Source organism: Dipodomys merriami, unplaced genomic scaffold (assembly GCF_024711535.1).
Source record: "Dipodomys merriami isolate MVZ:Mamm:240054 unplaced genomic scaffold, mDipMer1.0.p SCAF_21, whole genome shotgun sequence".
In the NCBI taxonomy this organism is placed as follows: domain Eukaryota; kingdom Metazoa; phylum Chordata; class Mammalia; order Rodentia; family Heteromyidae; genus Dipodomys; species Dipodomys merriami.
The window spans coordinates 15,901,198-15,915,928 of NW_027203493.1; the positions used below are offsets into that span (position 1 = coordinate 15,901,198).

General features: G+C 40.6%; 1 protein-coding gene across 1 annotated transcript in view; it reads left to right on the forward strand.

Moving 5' to 3' along the window:
- The window catches only part of Pamr1 (peptidase domain containing associated with muscle regeneration 1), a 75,921-nt gene extending 61,401 nt beyond the window's left edge, over positions 1–14,520 (forward strand). Inside the window, exons 7-11 of the mRNA XM_070032590.1 lie at positions 5,473–5,685; positions 7,980–8,046; positions 11,318–11,550; positions 12,834–13,126; positions 13,454–14,520. Of these exons, the coding sequence (XP_069888691.1) occupies positions 5,473–5,685; positions 7,980–8,046; positions 11,318–11,550; positions 12,834–13,126; positions 13,454–13,990 (1,343 nt within the window). The 3' untranslated portion in view covers positions 13,991–14,520. The remainder of the gene's footprint in view (positions 1–5,472; positions 5,686–7,979; positions 8,047–11,317; positions 11,551–12,833; positions 13,127–13,453) is intronic.
- The last annotated feature ends 211 nt before the right edge of the window (positions 14,521–14,731 follow it).

Sequence of the window (14,731 nt, forward strand, 5' to 3'; positions counted from 1 at the left end):
AGAAGAATGAATGATTTTAACTTTTTGGTCATTTCCCCATGAATAAATATTTACTGAGTACCTACCACGTGTGTGTTCTTGACACAGGAGAAAAAAAATAAAAGGATTATTTGAATGACTATTTATTCCATGTTAGCAAACATTGTTTTTCTACCAGAGTCTAAAAGCTATACTTATTTCGTGGAAAATTATATTATTGCACAATTGTACAATAGATTAAGATATTTGCATGGGCAGAGAAAAATAAAGGGCAAAAGACAGAGTTCTAGGTTTAGATGCTTAACAGAGAGTCTTGGTGGATGAGAGAGGATCAAGTAATTCTGCTGCATGCTTAAGAAATAATGAAAATCAAACAAAAGGTAATGACAAAATAATAACAAAACGAAAGGTTACATCTTATGAGTCAAGACTTGAAAGAAACTGTAAAAACATAAATCTTAATGTAATAAAAACAAAGCTGATGACTGTAATTATTTTAAAGTATGTTTTTCTAGATATCCCCACCCTGGCTACTTTAAATTATGTGAATTTCATTATATCTATGTAGCTCAGGCTTTTGTGAATCTGTAGGCTGACATCTTTCAGCAGTAAAAGAAAAAATACCAGCTGTTATTTCTTAATACCTAGTTTCTGTTCCATCCTCTTCTCTCCTTCTGAGATGCTGATGAATATGTGCTTATTACTCTTTCCCTGTATCTCTCCTACCTTTTACATTTTTCTGAGCATTTTCACAGTTTTGTTTCTTTGAGCTTTATTCTACAATTTTTCTTTGAAGCTGTTTTTCAGATTATTGATGGTCTTCAGCTGTATCAATTTGCTGCTAGACTCATCCACACAGAGATTTCCATTTGTCATTATTGTTTTCAGTTTTATATGTTTCCTCTGGTTATTTCTCTAAGTTTTCAGTGTTAGGCTGAAGTTCCCCATCTTATCTTTTATTTCCATGCACATATTTAGCATAGATACTTTTGGGTAGTATCAGATTGATACATTGTCAGGTTGTTTACAAATCTATTTCAATTGTCTGTGTTTTTTTTGGTGGTCAGCCATATAGTAGGTCTTCTATCTTAGCTGAAGCTGAATACCATACCACGACACACTTTTATTTCTTATAGTTATGGAGGCTTTGAAGTCCAAAGTCAAGGTGCCAGAAGACTTGCCTGTAGAGGTTCTGCTTCCCAGTACATAGATGGCTCTCTTCTTGCTGTGTCCTCACATGGATGAAGGAGGGAGAAAAAAACTCTGGATTCCCATTTATAAGAACACTAATCTTATTCATGAGGGCTCCATCCATATGACTTAATCACATTGCAAAGACTGTTTCCTAATGCCACAACATTAGAGGTTAGGGCTTCAAGATAGAACTTTTGGGGAACATAAGCATTCAGTCTATTTTATATGCCATTGGTACCTAACTTAGAACTATATCACTTGATTCTATCCTGATCACATTTCATAAGCACTAACTTAAAACCAAGTAAAAGTTCTCCATTCTAAAAATTTCATCAACTTCATGCTGCACTGGTGATTTAATCATAGCTTTGGAGGGAGGGGTCAGAAATAGAGAAATACCATATGGAAAGTACATGTGTGACCTGATTTAAGAAATGTCAGATTATAAGCCGGGCGCCGGTGGCTCACGCCTGTAATCCTAGCTACCCAGGAGGCTGAGATCTGAGGATCGCGGTTCAAAGCCAGCCCGGGCAGGAGAGACCGTGAGACTCCTATCTCCAATAAACCACCAGAAAACTGGAAGTGGCGCTGTAGCTCAAGTGGTAGAGCGCTCACCTTGAGCTGAAGAGCTGAGGGACAGCGCCCAGGCCCAGAGTTCAAGCCCCATGACCGACAAAAAAAAAAAAAAAAAAAAAAAGAAATGTCAGATTATAATAATAAGAGTTGTGGAACGGTAGCAGTATCTCTCAACCCTGGGTAGAGGTGTTTATATTTCAAATATTTTTTTCTTTACTTTCTTTTTAAGGAATTGAAAAAATATTCCAAAAAAGTCAATATGGGCCAACAAAAAGACAAGCAGAAAGATGACAGACTTAAACATACCAATACCATTAAATGTAAATAGTCTAAACATCCAGATTAAAAAGCAGAGATTTTCAGAATGTAGACAGAGTAAGATCCAAGTAGCCTAGAAAAGATGTACTTTAAATACAAAGACAGAAATAGAGAAACACAAAGTGGAAATAACATGTTGATGCCAATCTCAAAGAATCTGGAATGGGTATATTATAGTCAAACAAAATAAATTTTAGAGAAAATGGTATTATGAAAATAATGAAATTATCATTGCATTATGAGTTCAATTCATCATAACAATTCCAATTGTGTATATACCTAAAGTTAGGCTTCAAAATATGTGAAGTAAAAGCTGATGAACTCAAATGAGAAATGGGAAAATCAACCATTACAGAATGAAATTTTATTACATCTATAACTCAATAAGTGATGATTAAAAAAAACAACAACAAACTGACAAAATCAGGATGGAGACAGAAGAAGACTTGAACACACTATCAACAAACTTGCCACATTAGTTTTTTTTTTTTTTTTTTTGGAGTCTCCTCAGTGGGAGAAGCAAAGGACCTGCATTGTTCTAAATCTTTGCTCCCTTCAAGGGTTCAAGAGCCCCCCAAAGTTCTTGCAACTTAAACCCACACTATATATATATATATATATATATATATGTATATATGTATATATATGTATACACACACACACACACACACACACACACACACATATACATATGACCCTCCATGAAAACACTGCACATGGCAAATCACATGTGGGAGTCCAGAACTTCCACACTATAGAGGTGATTTCTTTCAAAGGGAGAAATAGTCAGCTCTCAGGCTTATCTGCTCAAACCATCAGTAGAAAGGATTTCTTATCTTCGGAGCCTGACGTGGCTCAAGTGTAGTTCATTTTTCTCTCAGTATGACAGGACTGATCTTAAATTTTATTTGATTTTTTTTTATTTTTGTCATGAGCAAAGCTCAAAATGAATTTAAAAAATGACACATGAATGACATAAACCATGACCTTTGATAGGCCAACTGGCATAGATGCTTGTAGGGGCAGGCAGTGATGGGGATTGTATGAGCCCTCAACTCCTGTTACCATTGCTGTGTGATAGTGTAGGCCCTCTGTTTGAGTTCTGAATTGTATTAGAAGTCAGTAATATATATTATTGTGTGAAACATCTCCATCATTTTTTTTTTTGACCATGGGGTTTGAACTCTGGGCCTGGGCACTTGTCCCTCAGCTCTTCAGATCAAGGCGAGCACTCTACCACTTGAGCCACAGCACCACTTCTGATTTTCTGATGTTTTATTGGACATAAAGAGTATCATGGACTTTCCTGCCTGGGCTGGCTTTGAGCAGTGATCCTCAGATCTCAGCCTCCTGAGTAGCTAGGATTCCAGGCATGAGCCACTGGTGCCAAGATAACATCCCCATTTGTATGTTGGCTACTAATTGTGTTTTTTAAGTGGGTGGAGATGGGAGAGAATGAGGGAACAGATGACACTATGTGAGAGGAAATGTACTTATTACCTGATGTATGTAAATGTAATCCCATTGCATATCACCTCTAAAACATCAATAAATTAGAAAAACAATCAAAACCTTGAAGGTTGACTAAACCGTGATTTTGATTACAGTCTCTGGGTCTCAGTGGTGACCTTCTGGGCTCTATGTTCAGAAATGATTGAGTCAGTTGTCACAGAATACAACTCCATTATGGAAGCAACTTGCCCTGCTTTCTCTGCTCTTCTTCTCACATCCTGGAGTCATCCTTAAAAATATAGCACTGAGATTTTCTGAGTCCACTCAAAGCATCAAAATAGGCATTGCCTTCTTCATACCATCTCAGTATTTTTAAGCAGCTTGCTCAGTGAAGTCTGATTTTTTTTAACACTTAAAAATAGAACTTTTGGATTCACCTCGTCTCCCCCTCCTACCCCCATCTCCAGGGAATTGCTCCTATTTCCTGTCCCTAAAGCACATAGGGAATGATTGATCTTCTGCACCTTGGTCTATTGGCAGCCTGGGAGAAGAAGCCATGCGGTGGGGTATAGAAACCTTGCCGTATAACACAGGGAAGAATTGTTTAGTTTAAATTCTGAAACAGTTGAGAGGTATTATCTGAATGGAGATTCTTTTTTCTTGCCTAGAGGCAGGCAAATAGATTACCTGTAATATACTTGAGACACTTATAAGAAGAAAAGGATGTCAAATACATAATTGTGTTCAATAAGAAATATTTTATAGGGATGAGGTTGTATCTTAGAAGAAATGATGAAAAACAGCCCAGGGAGGCTGTCAAAGGACCCAGTTACTGATTGGTACCTAAACTCAGTAATTAAAGGTTGAATTCTTACGGTGGCATAATATATTTGAGAAAAACATGTTACCTGACAGAATATTTCCAGACTGTATCTAAAATCCTGTTCCATGATCAGAACAGCTGGTGATACATTTCTACTTTAAGGAGCTTGTTCAACAGGAGCTAAAAAATAGAATACCTTTGAAATGAATATTAAGTATACAGATGGAAAGTTATAATTTGGGGACTAGGAGAACTTTGTTATATCTCTGCCTTTGTATTATCCTCTAGTTGTTTTTTGTTTATTGATTTTTTTTAAGTATTGGGGTTTGAAATCAGGGCCTTGGGCTCACTCAACTTATATGGTTGACTGGTGTTCTAACCCTTGAGACTCCTTGAGCAATGCCTCCAGTCCAGCTTTCTGCTGGTTACTTTTGAAGATAGAGTCCTGTGGACTTTTCTGCCTGGGCTGGCTTTGATTCTCCATGCCTCAGCCTCCTGAGCAGCTAGGATTATAGCATGAAGCACTGGTGCCTAGTTCCTCTAGTTTTGTTTTGTTTTGTTTTGAAACTAAAGCGTCAGCACACTTTATTGTTATGTTCTGGATATGAAATGTAAAATCAGAGCTCATTTTATATATTCATTCTTGTTTCTATTCAGTTCAACTTTCAGGATACAAGATAAACAGAAAGCATAATAGTTTAATTTAGTTGTCCAAGTATTAAGAAACCAAGGGGATATTATAACAACTCTCCAAAACACTAACCCTTGAATATTGATACTAAAACCCGTGTGAAGTATTTATTTTGTCCAGGCTTGCTAAGCTTCCACAGTTTGAGAGAAGAAATTAATACGCTCATATGAGAGGCAGATTTAGTGTCAAATTTACTTATATTTAGAATGAAAGCATTCTCAATGTGTAAGAGTAAATCATTAAAACAAAGGAAAGACATGCCCAACACATGCATTTTCTATTATGAGATTTCTCTTGGTAATTCTTCTAGGTGCCACCGTTCACAGTCTGTCTCACTGCATTTTCAATTCAATAAAATGTGAAAAGATTCTCTTCTAAAATTGGATAACTCAAACCCCAACAGTTCTTCTTTATCTTTTTTTTCCTTTTTCACTTTTAGTTCTTGAAGAAAGAAACTGCTCAGACCTTGGGGGTCCAGTCAACGGATACAAGAAAATAACAGGAGGCCCCGGACTTCTAAATGGGCGTAATGCCAAGATTGGCACTGTTGTGTCCTTCTTTTGTAACAACTCCTATGTTCTTAGTGGCGATGAAAAAAGGACCTGTCAGCAGAATGGACAGTGGTCAGGGAAACAGCCCATCTGCATAAAAGGTAATTTGTGGATGCTTCTGGCTTCTCTAGACTCAGATGGAATCACCATCCTTTTTCATTGCGCTCATGCATGCTCTAAAGCCCTTGGAAAAAAATGCTTGTCTTGCTTAAGTTGTCCTGGGAACCCTATGTAACTCTTAGGTTGGAAACCATCCCTAAAATTGTTTGCTGCTTCTTTTTTTCTGGATGTCGGGAGAACTTGTTTAAGCTAATCACAACATCTTGAAGTGACCAAGAGTGGGACAGAGCCGGGCGCTGGTGGCTCACACCTGTAATCCTACCTACTCAGGAGGCTGAGATCTGAGGGTCACAGTTCAAAGCCAGTCCAGGCAGGAAAATCTATGAGGTGCTTATCTCCAATTAACCAACAGAAAACTGGAAGTGGCCCTTTGGCTAAAAGTGGTAGACTGCCAGCCTTGAGCAAAAAAAGCTCAGGGAAAGCATTGCAAAGCCCTGAGTTCAAGCCCCACGACTGACAAAAAAAAAAAGAATGATCTAGTGATTAGAACAGTGTGGAAAAGATGACAGGCCTGAGTTTTATATATGTAAACCCAAGGGCAGAATTTATAAGCCTTTATTTAGCTACACTTATCTAGTCTCATGCAATATTAAGAGCATGTGAGAAATAAAATTAAGAGAAATAAAAGAAATAAAGATACATCATACCTTTGTGGGGAGAGGCTAGTGATGTTAAGAGGCCTAAAAATTAAACACTGGTGGCTCATGTCTGTCATCCTACTTACTCAAGAGACTGAGGCCTGTAATCTAGTTTCTGAGGAGATTGAGATCACGGTTTGAAACTAGTGAAGGAAAGTCCATAACACTCCATCTTCAATTTGTTAGCAAAGAGCTGGGCTGGAGGCATACTTCAAGAGATAAAGCACCAGCCAGGAACATACAAACCAAGCAAGCATGAATCTTGTGTTTAAGCCCTGGTATCCGTGCATGCACACACACAGATTGTTTTTAGACATACAGATGTCTAAAGCATGTCTAGAGATCTGTATGTCTAAAAACAAATACAATAAAGTCAAACATTTAACCAAACAAGTAGCTCAGGGAAAGGAGATATCAGCATTTCTGAAATAGAGATCATTGTATGAAGTAAGTAGGTTTGAGGTTAGTCTGGAAAACTGGAAAGGATTTAAAGATGTGAAAAAGGATTTGGTATGGTATTCCAGATTGAAGACAGAGGAAAAGAAAAGAGATGTAGGTGGAAGTGAAAGACTCGTGCAGTAAGCTGCAGGTGAGAAAAGCTAGGAAGCAAATTTAAAAACGTAGATTGGAATCAGAAGAGTGAAATTCTGTTTAAGGAAGTTGTATACCTCCCTATGGCAGTGGGGTTGAATAGTTAGTTTCCTACTGAATTAATTACTGGCAAATAGCTTTAGGTTAGCAGTTCCTGTATTGGGGATCAGGTCACAATGATGTGGCTGTTTACTGGGAAGAAAATCAGGTTCTTGTCCTAGATTATCCAGATAATTGCCTTTACCCTCTACTTTCTCTTCTGGTTGTTTGTCAACAACCCGAATCATGGGAAAAGGAATGAAAGAGAATAAAGAAAGAAATGAAAGGGATAAATCACTTTAGACTTTAGCCAGAAGCGACTTTCATCTCCACCAGCACAGAGGCTGATGTTTTTTTTTTTTATTTCATTAAGTATGGGAACAGTGTTACATATGTCCTTGGAGATTTTTGTCAACTGTTCTCTTACAAATTAATACAACCAAAGTACTCTAAGTTGCTAATTAGACAAATACTGGCTGCTTGATTGGGAAAGTGAAATGGGGAAGGATCCCTTTTCACTTGTGAATAGAAAAAGAGAGACTTTAATGAAATTAAACTGGGCTTCGTATTGTCCTTCATCATGGCTAAAGGACCTTCATCAGGATGAAAGGATAATATCAGAGATTTGAGATTTATCTGTGATCGATGCTCCTGTCTGGTTTGCCATGAGGAACCATCTAAATCCCTAAGTGACCTATATTTCAGAATCTTCCTTTTGAATCTTATTCTATTGTGACCAAGTTCACTAATATTATTCCCAGACACAGATGCTCCTAATCTGTTAACAGACACCATTCCAATCACCTGTGTGGAGCTGCCTTTCAGAATTGTCTTCAAAACGTTCTGTGCATATAGTAGGGGTCAGGGCATCTGCTCTTTTGCTAAGTGAACTGTTCGTGTTTGGTTGCCATGTCTTACCTTTGAGACTGAGGAATAAGCACCTGGCCTCTAGAAATGGAAGCTCAGAGGTGGGGTTTTGATTTGTTTGTTTGGTTTTTCTTCTGTAGCCTGTCGAGAACCAAAGATCTCAGACCTGGTGAGGAGGAAAGTTCTTCCCATGCAAGTTCAGTCAAGGTGAGACAGAAATACCTGACCTCTGTTTCAAAGGATAATCAGTATTTCCTCTCCCGTCCCCTTTCTCTGCTTGTGTTTGGCCAACGACAGTCTGGGGTTTCTTAGGGACATTTAGTGCTAACTGGTCATGAAAGAAAGGAACTTGTTAGATGGAAGCTTATTAGCCAGCTGCCTTTGGCTGAGAGGTAGCAACTCTTGGAAGACATACAAGTTTTATTGGATCGTGGGAAAGTAGATGGTTGGTAAGAAGCAAGACTTTCTGATAGTCTTTGAGGAACTGGATTTCTAATACTTGAGTCTTCCTGAAATTATTATATATTTATTATGACAGCTTCTAGAAGCTGGCCCTCCTACTGAATCCAGCAGCTTATAGTTTAGGAAGATGGTTTTGTAACTAGATGAGGGAGGCCAGTGGAGCCCAGGCACTCAAGATAAATGACCAGAAGTGATGACAGATGATGGTAGTCCTTAGGAATGCCCCCGTTTCCTCCTGGGATGACAGTGGTGGTGACTCTTTAGTGGAGAAAGAGGAAGCTTATTTTTACTCAAACCTTCTACATTCTTTTCTTCATTCTTGCTATACCAGTTGCCTGGGACTCCTGGGTTTTCTTGTATCACTTCAAGCATAATTCTGCTTTGGAAACTTTATATTTGTGGCTCTTTCTGTCTGGACATTATAGGGAATTAATAACTCCATTCCTCTATCTCTCTTCTCATTTCTTTCCTGACAGATACCTTCTCTGACTTGTTTAGCAAGAAAATGCCAAGCTGACTCCATTTGCCTATGTATTCTGGCCTTTCTCTTGCTTCTCTTTCCACCCTAGCAATTCTCTCCACCTGTTTTCTCTTTCTGTCTGTGTGTGCATGTGTGCATGTGTGTGTGTATTTCCTTCTTCTTCTCTGTCTCTGTGTCTATCCCTGTCTTTGTATATGTCTCTCTCTCTCCCTTTCTCCATGTCTTTCTCTTTGGCTCTGCTTGTTTGCTTCTCTGTCCATATCCCTCTGTGTGTCTTTATCTCTCTCCTTCTTTCCCTCTCATACACACACACACAGACACAGACACAGACACACACACACACACACACACACACACAAACCTACACAGAAAGACACACATGCATACACACAGTGGATATTTCTCTGTTCACTTTGCATCTTCCCACCCCCAAATATAAAAGCTACAAATACAAGAACACTGTCTACTTTGCTCAGGCTGACATTTTAGTGGCCAAAGCAGAGCCAACCACATAGAAGACATTCAAAAAAGACTTACTGAATGAATGAGTTGACAAAGGTTCAAGGTCTGATATTGCTTCTCTTTAGTCCTGGATATTTTTAAGCAAGCTGCTGGACTTGCTGAGCCCTAGCTTCTCCTTTTGAAAAGCTAGGGTAATTTTAATAGTCTCAGAGATTTTTGCAAAGATTATTTGCAACACTGATAGCAAACCCATATTACATATGTGTAATGAGCCAGTTGCTTTTCTATGTATGTGCATTTGTTTATTAAATCCTCACTGTAACCTTTGAGATGAGTGTTATAATTATTGCCTTTTTATTTTCATCTTACTACATATGGGAAAACTGAGGCTCAGAGAATTTAAACAACTCGCTCAAGGTCACATTGCAAGAAGAAAGTGGGAAACCAGGAAATGAATCTATTATCCAGCTTCAGAGGCTGCTTGGTCCTTATGCATTAGACATCAAGCCTTAAATGAAAGTCTTAGCCAAGCACCTTGTACATAGACTCACTTAGCAGTTGGAGTAGCTATTGTTAGAAATACTATTAGTGAATCCCAGAGGTCACGCTTGGCCTGGAAGCCTCCCATTGAAGGATATCCATCCACTTCTCACTTCTCCTCAGACTCTGGTCCATTTTTGTCTTCCTCTTTTCATGCAAACAAACATTATTGATAGACTACAGATTCCCCTTTGACTTCCTGTCTTTGTGGTTTCCCTAGGCTGTATTTTCCACCAAGTAGACTCTACCTATTCTTCCCAAGGACACCTCTCCATTGCTTTTCCTTAGTTTGATGATGTCTTGTAAAGGAATCCTGAGCTATTGAGGAAGAATTCAGGCCTTCCTTTGGTTAAGGCAATTTTAGTGAAAGGCTACTTGGCCACGTGTCAGGCATCTCAAGTAAATGAGAAAACAAGCCTAAAACTTGGTTTGAAGCATATTTCTGGAAAACCAGATGCTAAATGGGGATATGCCTATCTCTAGTAGCCAGCTTCAATGGGACAGCCTCCAATGGCAGTGCTGGCCACACAGTGGCCAAGAGATAGTCTTATTTGCAAATTCCAAAGCTCCCAGAATTGTAAACCTGCATATAAACATGCCAAGGGAAATCAATATGGATGGAATATTTGCTCTGAGCCAAGTATGGTTGAGATATAGGAAATAAATTTCTTACAATACCAAGCTGGTATTAGGGAGAGCAGGGGGAAAATTGTGTTTGCAAAACACATTCTGGATGGGGGGTATTTTTTTCCCTGTGATCCTCTGATCATCTGTGCACTCCACTGGGCTCCCGTTCTCTATTTATTAAACAGGGATGAAGACACTAACTCTTAGAGGAATTCTGACTTGTCAGCTGGCAGCCATTATATGCTGTAAGAAAATAGACATGTGTGCCCCTCTCGAAAGAACCCCTGAAAATAGTCTCTGGGGCTTTCAACTTTAGGGCTCATTTGATACATCCTCCCACATTTACATACAACACTTCATATTTCTCCCAATCAGTGGGCTCAGAGAGAAAGTTCTATTCTCTGAGGTGAACTAATTACATCTGCTAATTGCTAAATCAAGCTACTGTATCAACACAGTTTAGTTCAAGTCAATTCTAATATTGCCCATTATGATAATGTTTGGAGGGGGAAAATGTGTCTATTTTTTTCCCACTTAAATTAACTTGCTTTTGCTGTTTAATTCTGCAATTAAATTTCTCTCACTCACTGTGTGTGTGTGTGTGTGTGTGTGTGTGTGTGTGTGTGTGCAAAGCATATGTGTGGAGGGTTGTTATTATATCAGATGCAGTTTAGTTAGAACCCTAGGGGTTAAAAAGTTGCCAAAGATGGGAGTGGAGGAATAAAAAGTTTGATGTGTGAAGGTTTTGCTCAGTGGTACAGGTGAAGTGTGTTTGGAGACACACAGAGAGACACACAGAGAAGGAGGTAGGCATTTTTCTCTTCCATAACCAAGTGTCTACATGGGGATTAGTAAGGCTAAAGCCTCTTGCCCTGTTTTTCTTTGGGCCCTTGTGCCCTGACCCAGGGCAACACCATTACATCAGCTATACTCATCAGCCTTCAGCAAGCAGAAACTGCAGGATGCTGCTACCAAGAAGCCGGCCCTTCCCTTTGGAGACCTGCCCGCTGGGTACCAGCATCTACACACACAGCTGCAGTATGAGTGCATCTCTCCCTTCTACCGTCGCCTGGGCAGCAGCCGGAGAACATGCTTGCGGACTGGGAAGTGGAGTGGGCGGGCTCCATCTTGCATCCCAAGTGAGTCAGGATCTTTGAGCTACAGCATCTTCTGTTTTCCAAGGCTGTCTATAAGAATCCATTCATCCTATTGAAGACATTTGGGGAAATTCTCTTTGTCCAAAGGAATGGTCCTCCACTGCTTTCCTTAGCTTGATCTGACATTCCACAGGAAAAGCTTCTTTCACATGGCTTAAACTTACTATTCAGGAGAAACAAACTTATCAAATCCAATAGGCAAGGTTGGGTGGAGTGGCTCATGACTGTAATCCTAGCGAGTAAGAAGGCAGAGATCAGGAGGATGGTAGTTCAAGGCCAGCTTAGGCAAAACGTTAATTAATATGTTGGGTGTTATAGTTCATATCTGTGCTACCAGCTTCACAGGAAGCCATAGGTAAGAGGATTGCAGTCAGAGACCACCCCTGGCCCAAATCCAAGACCTTTCCTGAAAAATAACTAAAGGTAGCCAGGTCATGGCTCAAGCGGTAGAACAGCTGTCCAGCAAGCATGAAGTCCTGAGTTCAAATCCTAGTACTATAAAAAAATCTCAATGATATAATTTTTTGTGGATAATTCTGATATATTTACTAGGAGAAAAAAGAGACAGTAGTAAACACCAGGTGGGAAGGGGTTAAAAGGTGCCAGACGCCTCTAGCCATGTCTTCTTGGCTGATTTGTCTGTTGGTAAACTTGTCTCAACTCCATTTTCACACTCATTAGGCCATAATGTAAATTATACTGTTGTTATTACGTAAATAAGATAGTAATTATTTCATGTGGCTACGATGATGATGATTCAGATGATACCTAGCTGTTTCTAGAATAGGGGATTGCATGTATCCAGCCATCCTGTATGTGAAAGAACAATACAGTTTCTTCACTGTGGCCATGTTTATGATGACAGTCCTGGTATTTTGAATGTTTATATACAACATCTTATTTGGTCTTCTCAACAACCCTATGAAGCCATTGTTATTACCCTGCCCATTTTACAGGCAAGAAAACTGAGTTTGTAAAAGTTTAGGAAACTTGTCCAAAGTACCATTTGTAGTCCATTCTTTGATTCAAACACATTTTATTTGACGTCAAAGCTTTCAATTTTAACTCGACTCTTCAGTCAACCATGTCCACTGTGGTTGAACAATAGTAAAAGGGAGGAGAAAACGAAGTTCAATGGCTTCGTGGGATCGTGCCTGCCCATGGAGTTTGCCCTTTAGATTTGTGCTGTCCTGTTTAGTACTCCCATCCCCTGGTGGATGAGAAAAGTCTGAGTTTGTCATACTGAACCAGTGCCTTTTCCATAGTCTGTGGGAAAATTGAGAACATCACTTCTCCGAAGATCCAAGGGACCCGTTGGCCATGGCAGGCAGCCATCTACAGGAGGACGAGCGGGGAGCCTGATGGGGGCCTGCACAAGGGCGCGTGGTTCCTGGTCTGCAGCGGTGCCCTAGTGAATGAGCGCACCGTGGTGGTGGCCGCCCATTGTGTTACTGACCTGGGGAAGGTCTCCATCATCAAGACGGCGGACCTGAAAGTTGTTCTTGGAAAATTCTACCGGGATGATGACCGGGATGAGAAGACCATCCAGAACTTACGGGTGAGAAGGGGCTCACCTTGGGAGTGGGGGCTCTGGCTAAACCAGCTGTATGTTTGCAATAGCCTACACTGCCCGCCATGTCACTTAGGCTTGTCTGCAGTCACCCCCTGGTTTTAAATACCACCTGCCAGGCCCTGCCAGGTACGTCAGTCTGCAACCCTCCTAATAGAACAATTGCTTTCTACTTGTCTTTGAGCTAAGTATCTCCAAACAATTGCAGCTGTCACTTAGACCATTTGTCCCAATGATTTATCCCCAAAGCTTGGCTATTCTTGTCTTCCATGGAGCTGGCTGTTCACCATGGCTACCCATTCCTTGCATTTATAGGTTGCTGCTATCATTCTGCATCCCAACTATGACCCCATCCTTCTCGATGCTGACATCGCTATCCTGAAGCTCCTAGACAAGGCCCGCATTAGCACCCGCGTCCAACCTGTCTGCCTCGCTGCCACTCGGGACCTCAGCATCTCCTTCCAGGAATCCCACATCACTGTGGCTGGCTGGAATATTCTAGCAGATGTAAGGAGTCCTGGATTCAAGAATGACACACTGCGCTTGGGGATGGTCCGAGTGGTGGACTCACTGCTGTGTGAGGAACAGCATGAAGACCATGGCATCCCAGTGAGTGTCACCGATAACATGTTCTGTGCCATCCAGGACCCCAGTGCACCTTCTGACATCTGTACTGCAGAGACAGGAGGTATCGCAGCGATGTCTTTCCCAGGGCGAGCATCCCCAGAGCCGCGTTGGCATCTGGTAGGCCTGGTCAGCTGGAGCTATGACAAAACATGCAATCATCACCTCTCCACAGCCTTCACCAAAGTGCTGCCTTTTAAAGACTGGGTTGAGAGAAACATGAAATGAACCAGCTTCAGGGTCATGGAGAAGCTTTTCTGTGTGTGCTGCACTATGCAGTGTAGACCTAAAGTGTGATTTTTGTCCATGAACTTAGATCTATCGGGGCTTCTGATTTCAGACACATAGCTCAGTGGAGGGAAGAAAAGCTTAGTTTCTGGCTGGTCACCTCCTTTCTGACTGCTTGGAAACCATTTGAGAGATGCCAGGACTAGCTAGAGCAGAGTTTCTCCGAAGAAGAAACAAAAATCTGAATAGAAACAAACAAACAAACAAACAAACATTCCATTCAATTGACCTGGTGGCCTTCCTTACTTTTCAGAGAAGCCAATGGCATGGGCACTTGTCGCGGAGAGAGTGGACCTGGGGTGGTCTGTGCTAAGCCAGGCCTCTTGTAAAACTTCAGCCAAATCCAGTTCCAAAGAGTCTCTTGCGAAGTCGCAGGTAGCCTGACTGTGGCACATTCACCATAGTCTAATCTGATTCTTTGCTTTTCCTATCTCTGTAAATATTTTAATAAAACAAGGGTTGGACTCTGACCGACAAAACACATGTGAGATGCTCTCATTCCTGTTGGCAGTTTCCCTGACCTAGGTGAGCTGGGCCAGTGGCTTGGTGACAGCCTTTTAACACAGAGCCAAGAGCTGTGATTCCTCAACATGGAAATGCTGTTTGTGTTTTGGAAGATGGTGGGTCATAGGCTGATGGAATAGAGAGTATGGTGTCCCCAGATAAGACACACACACACAC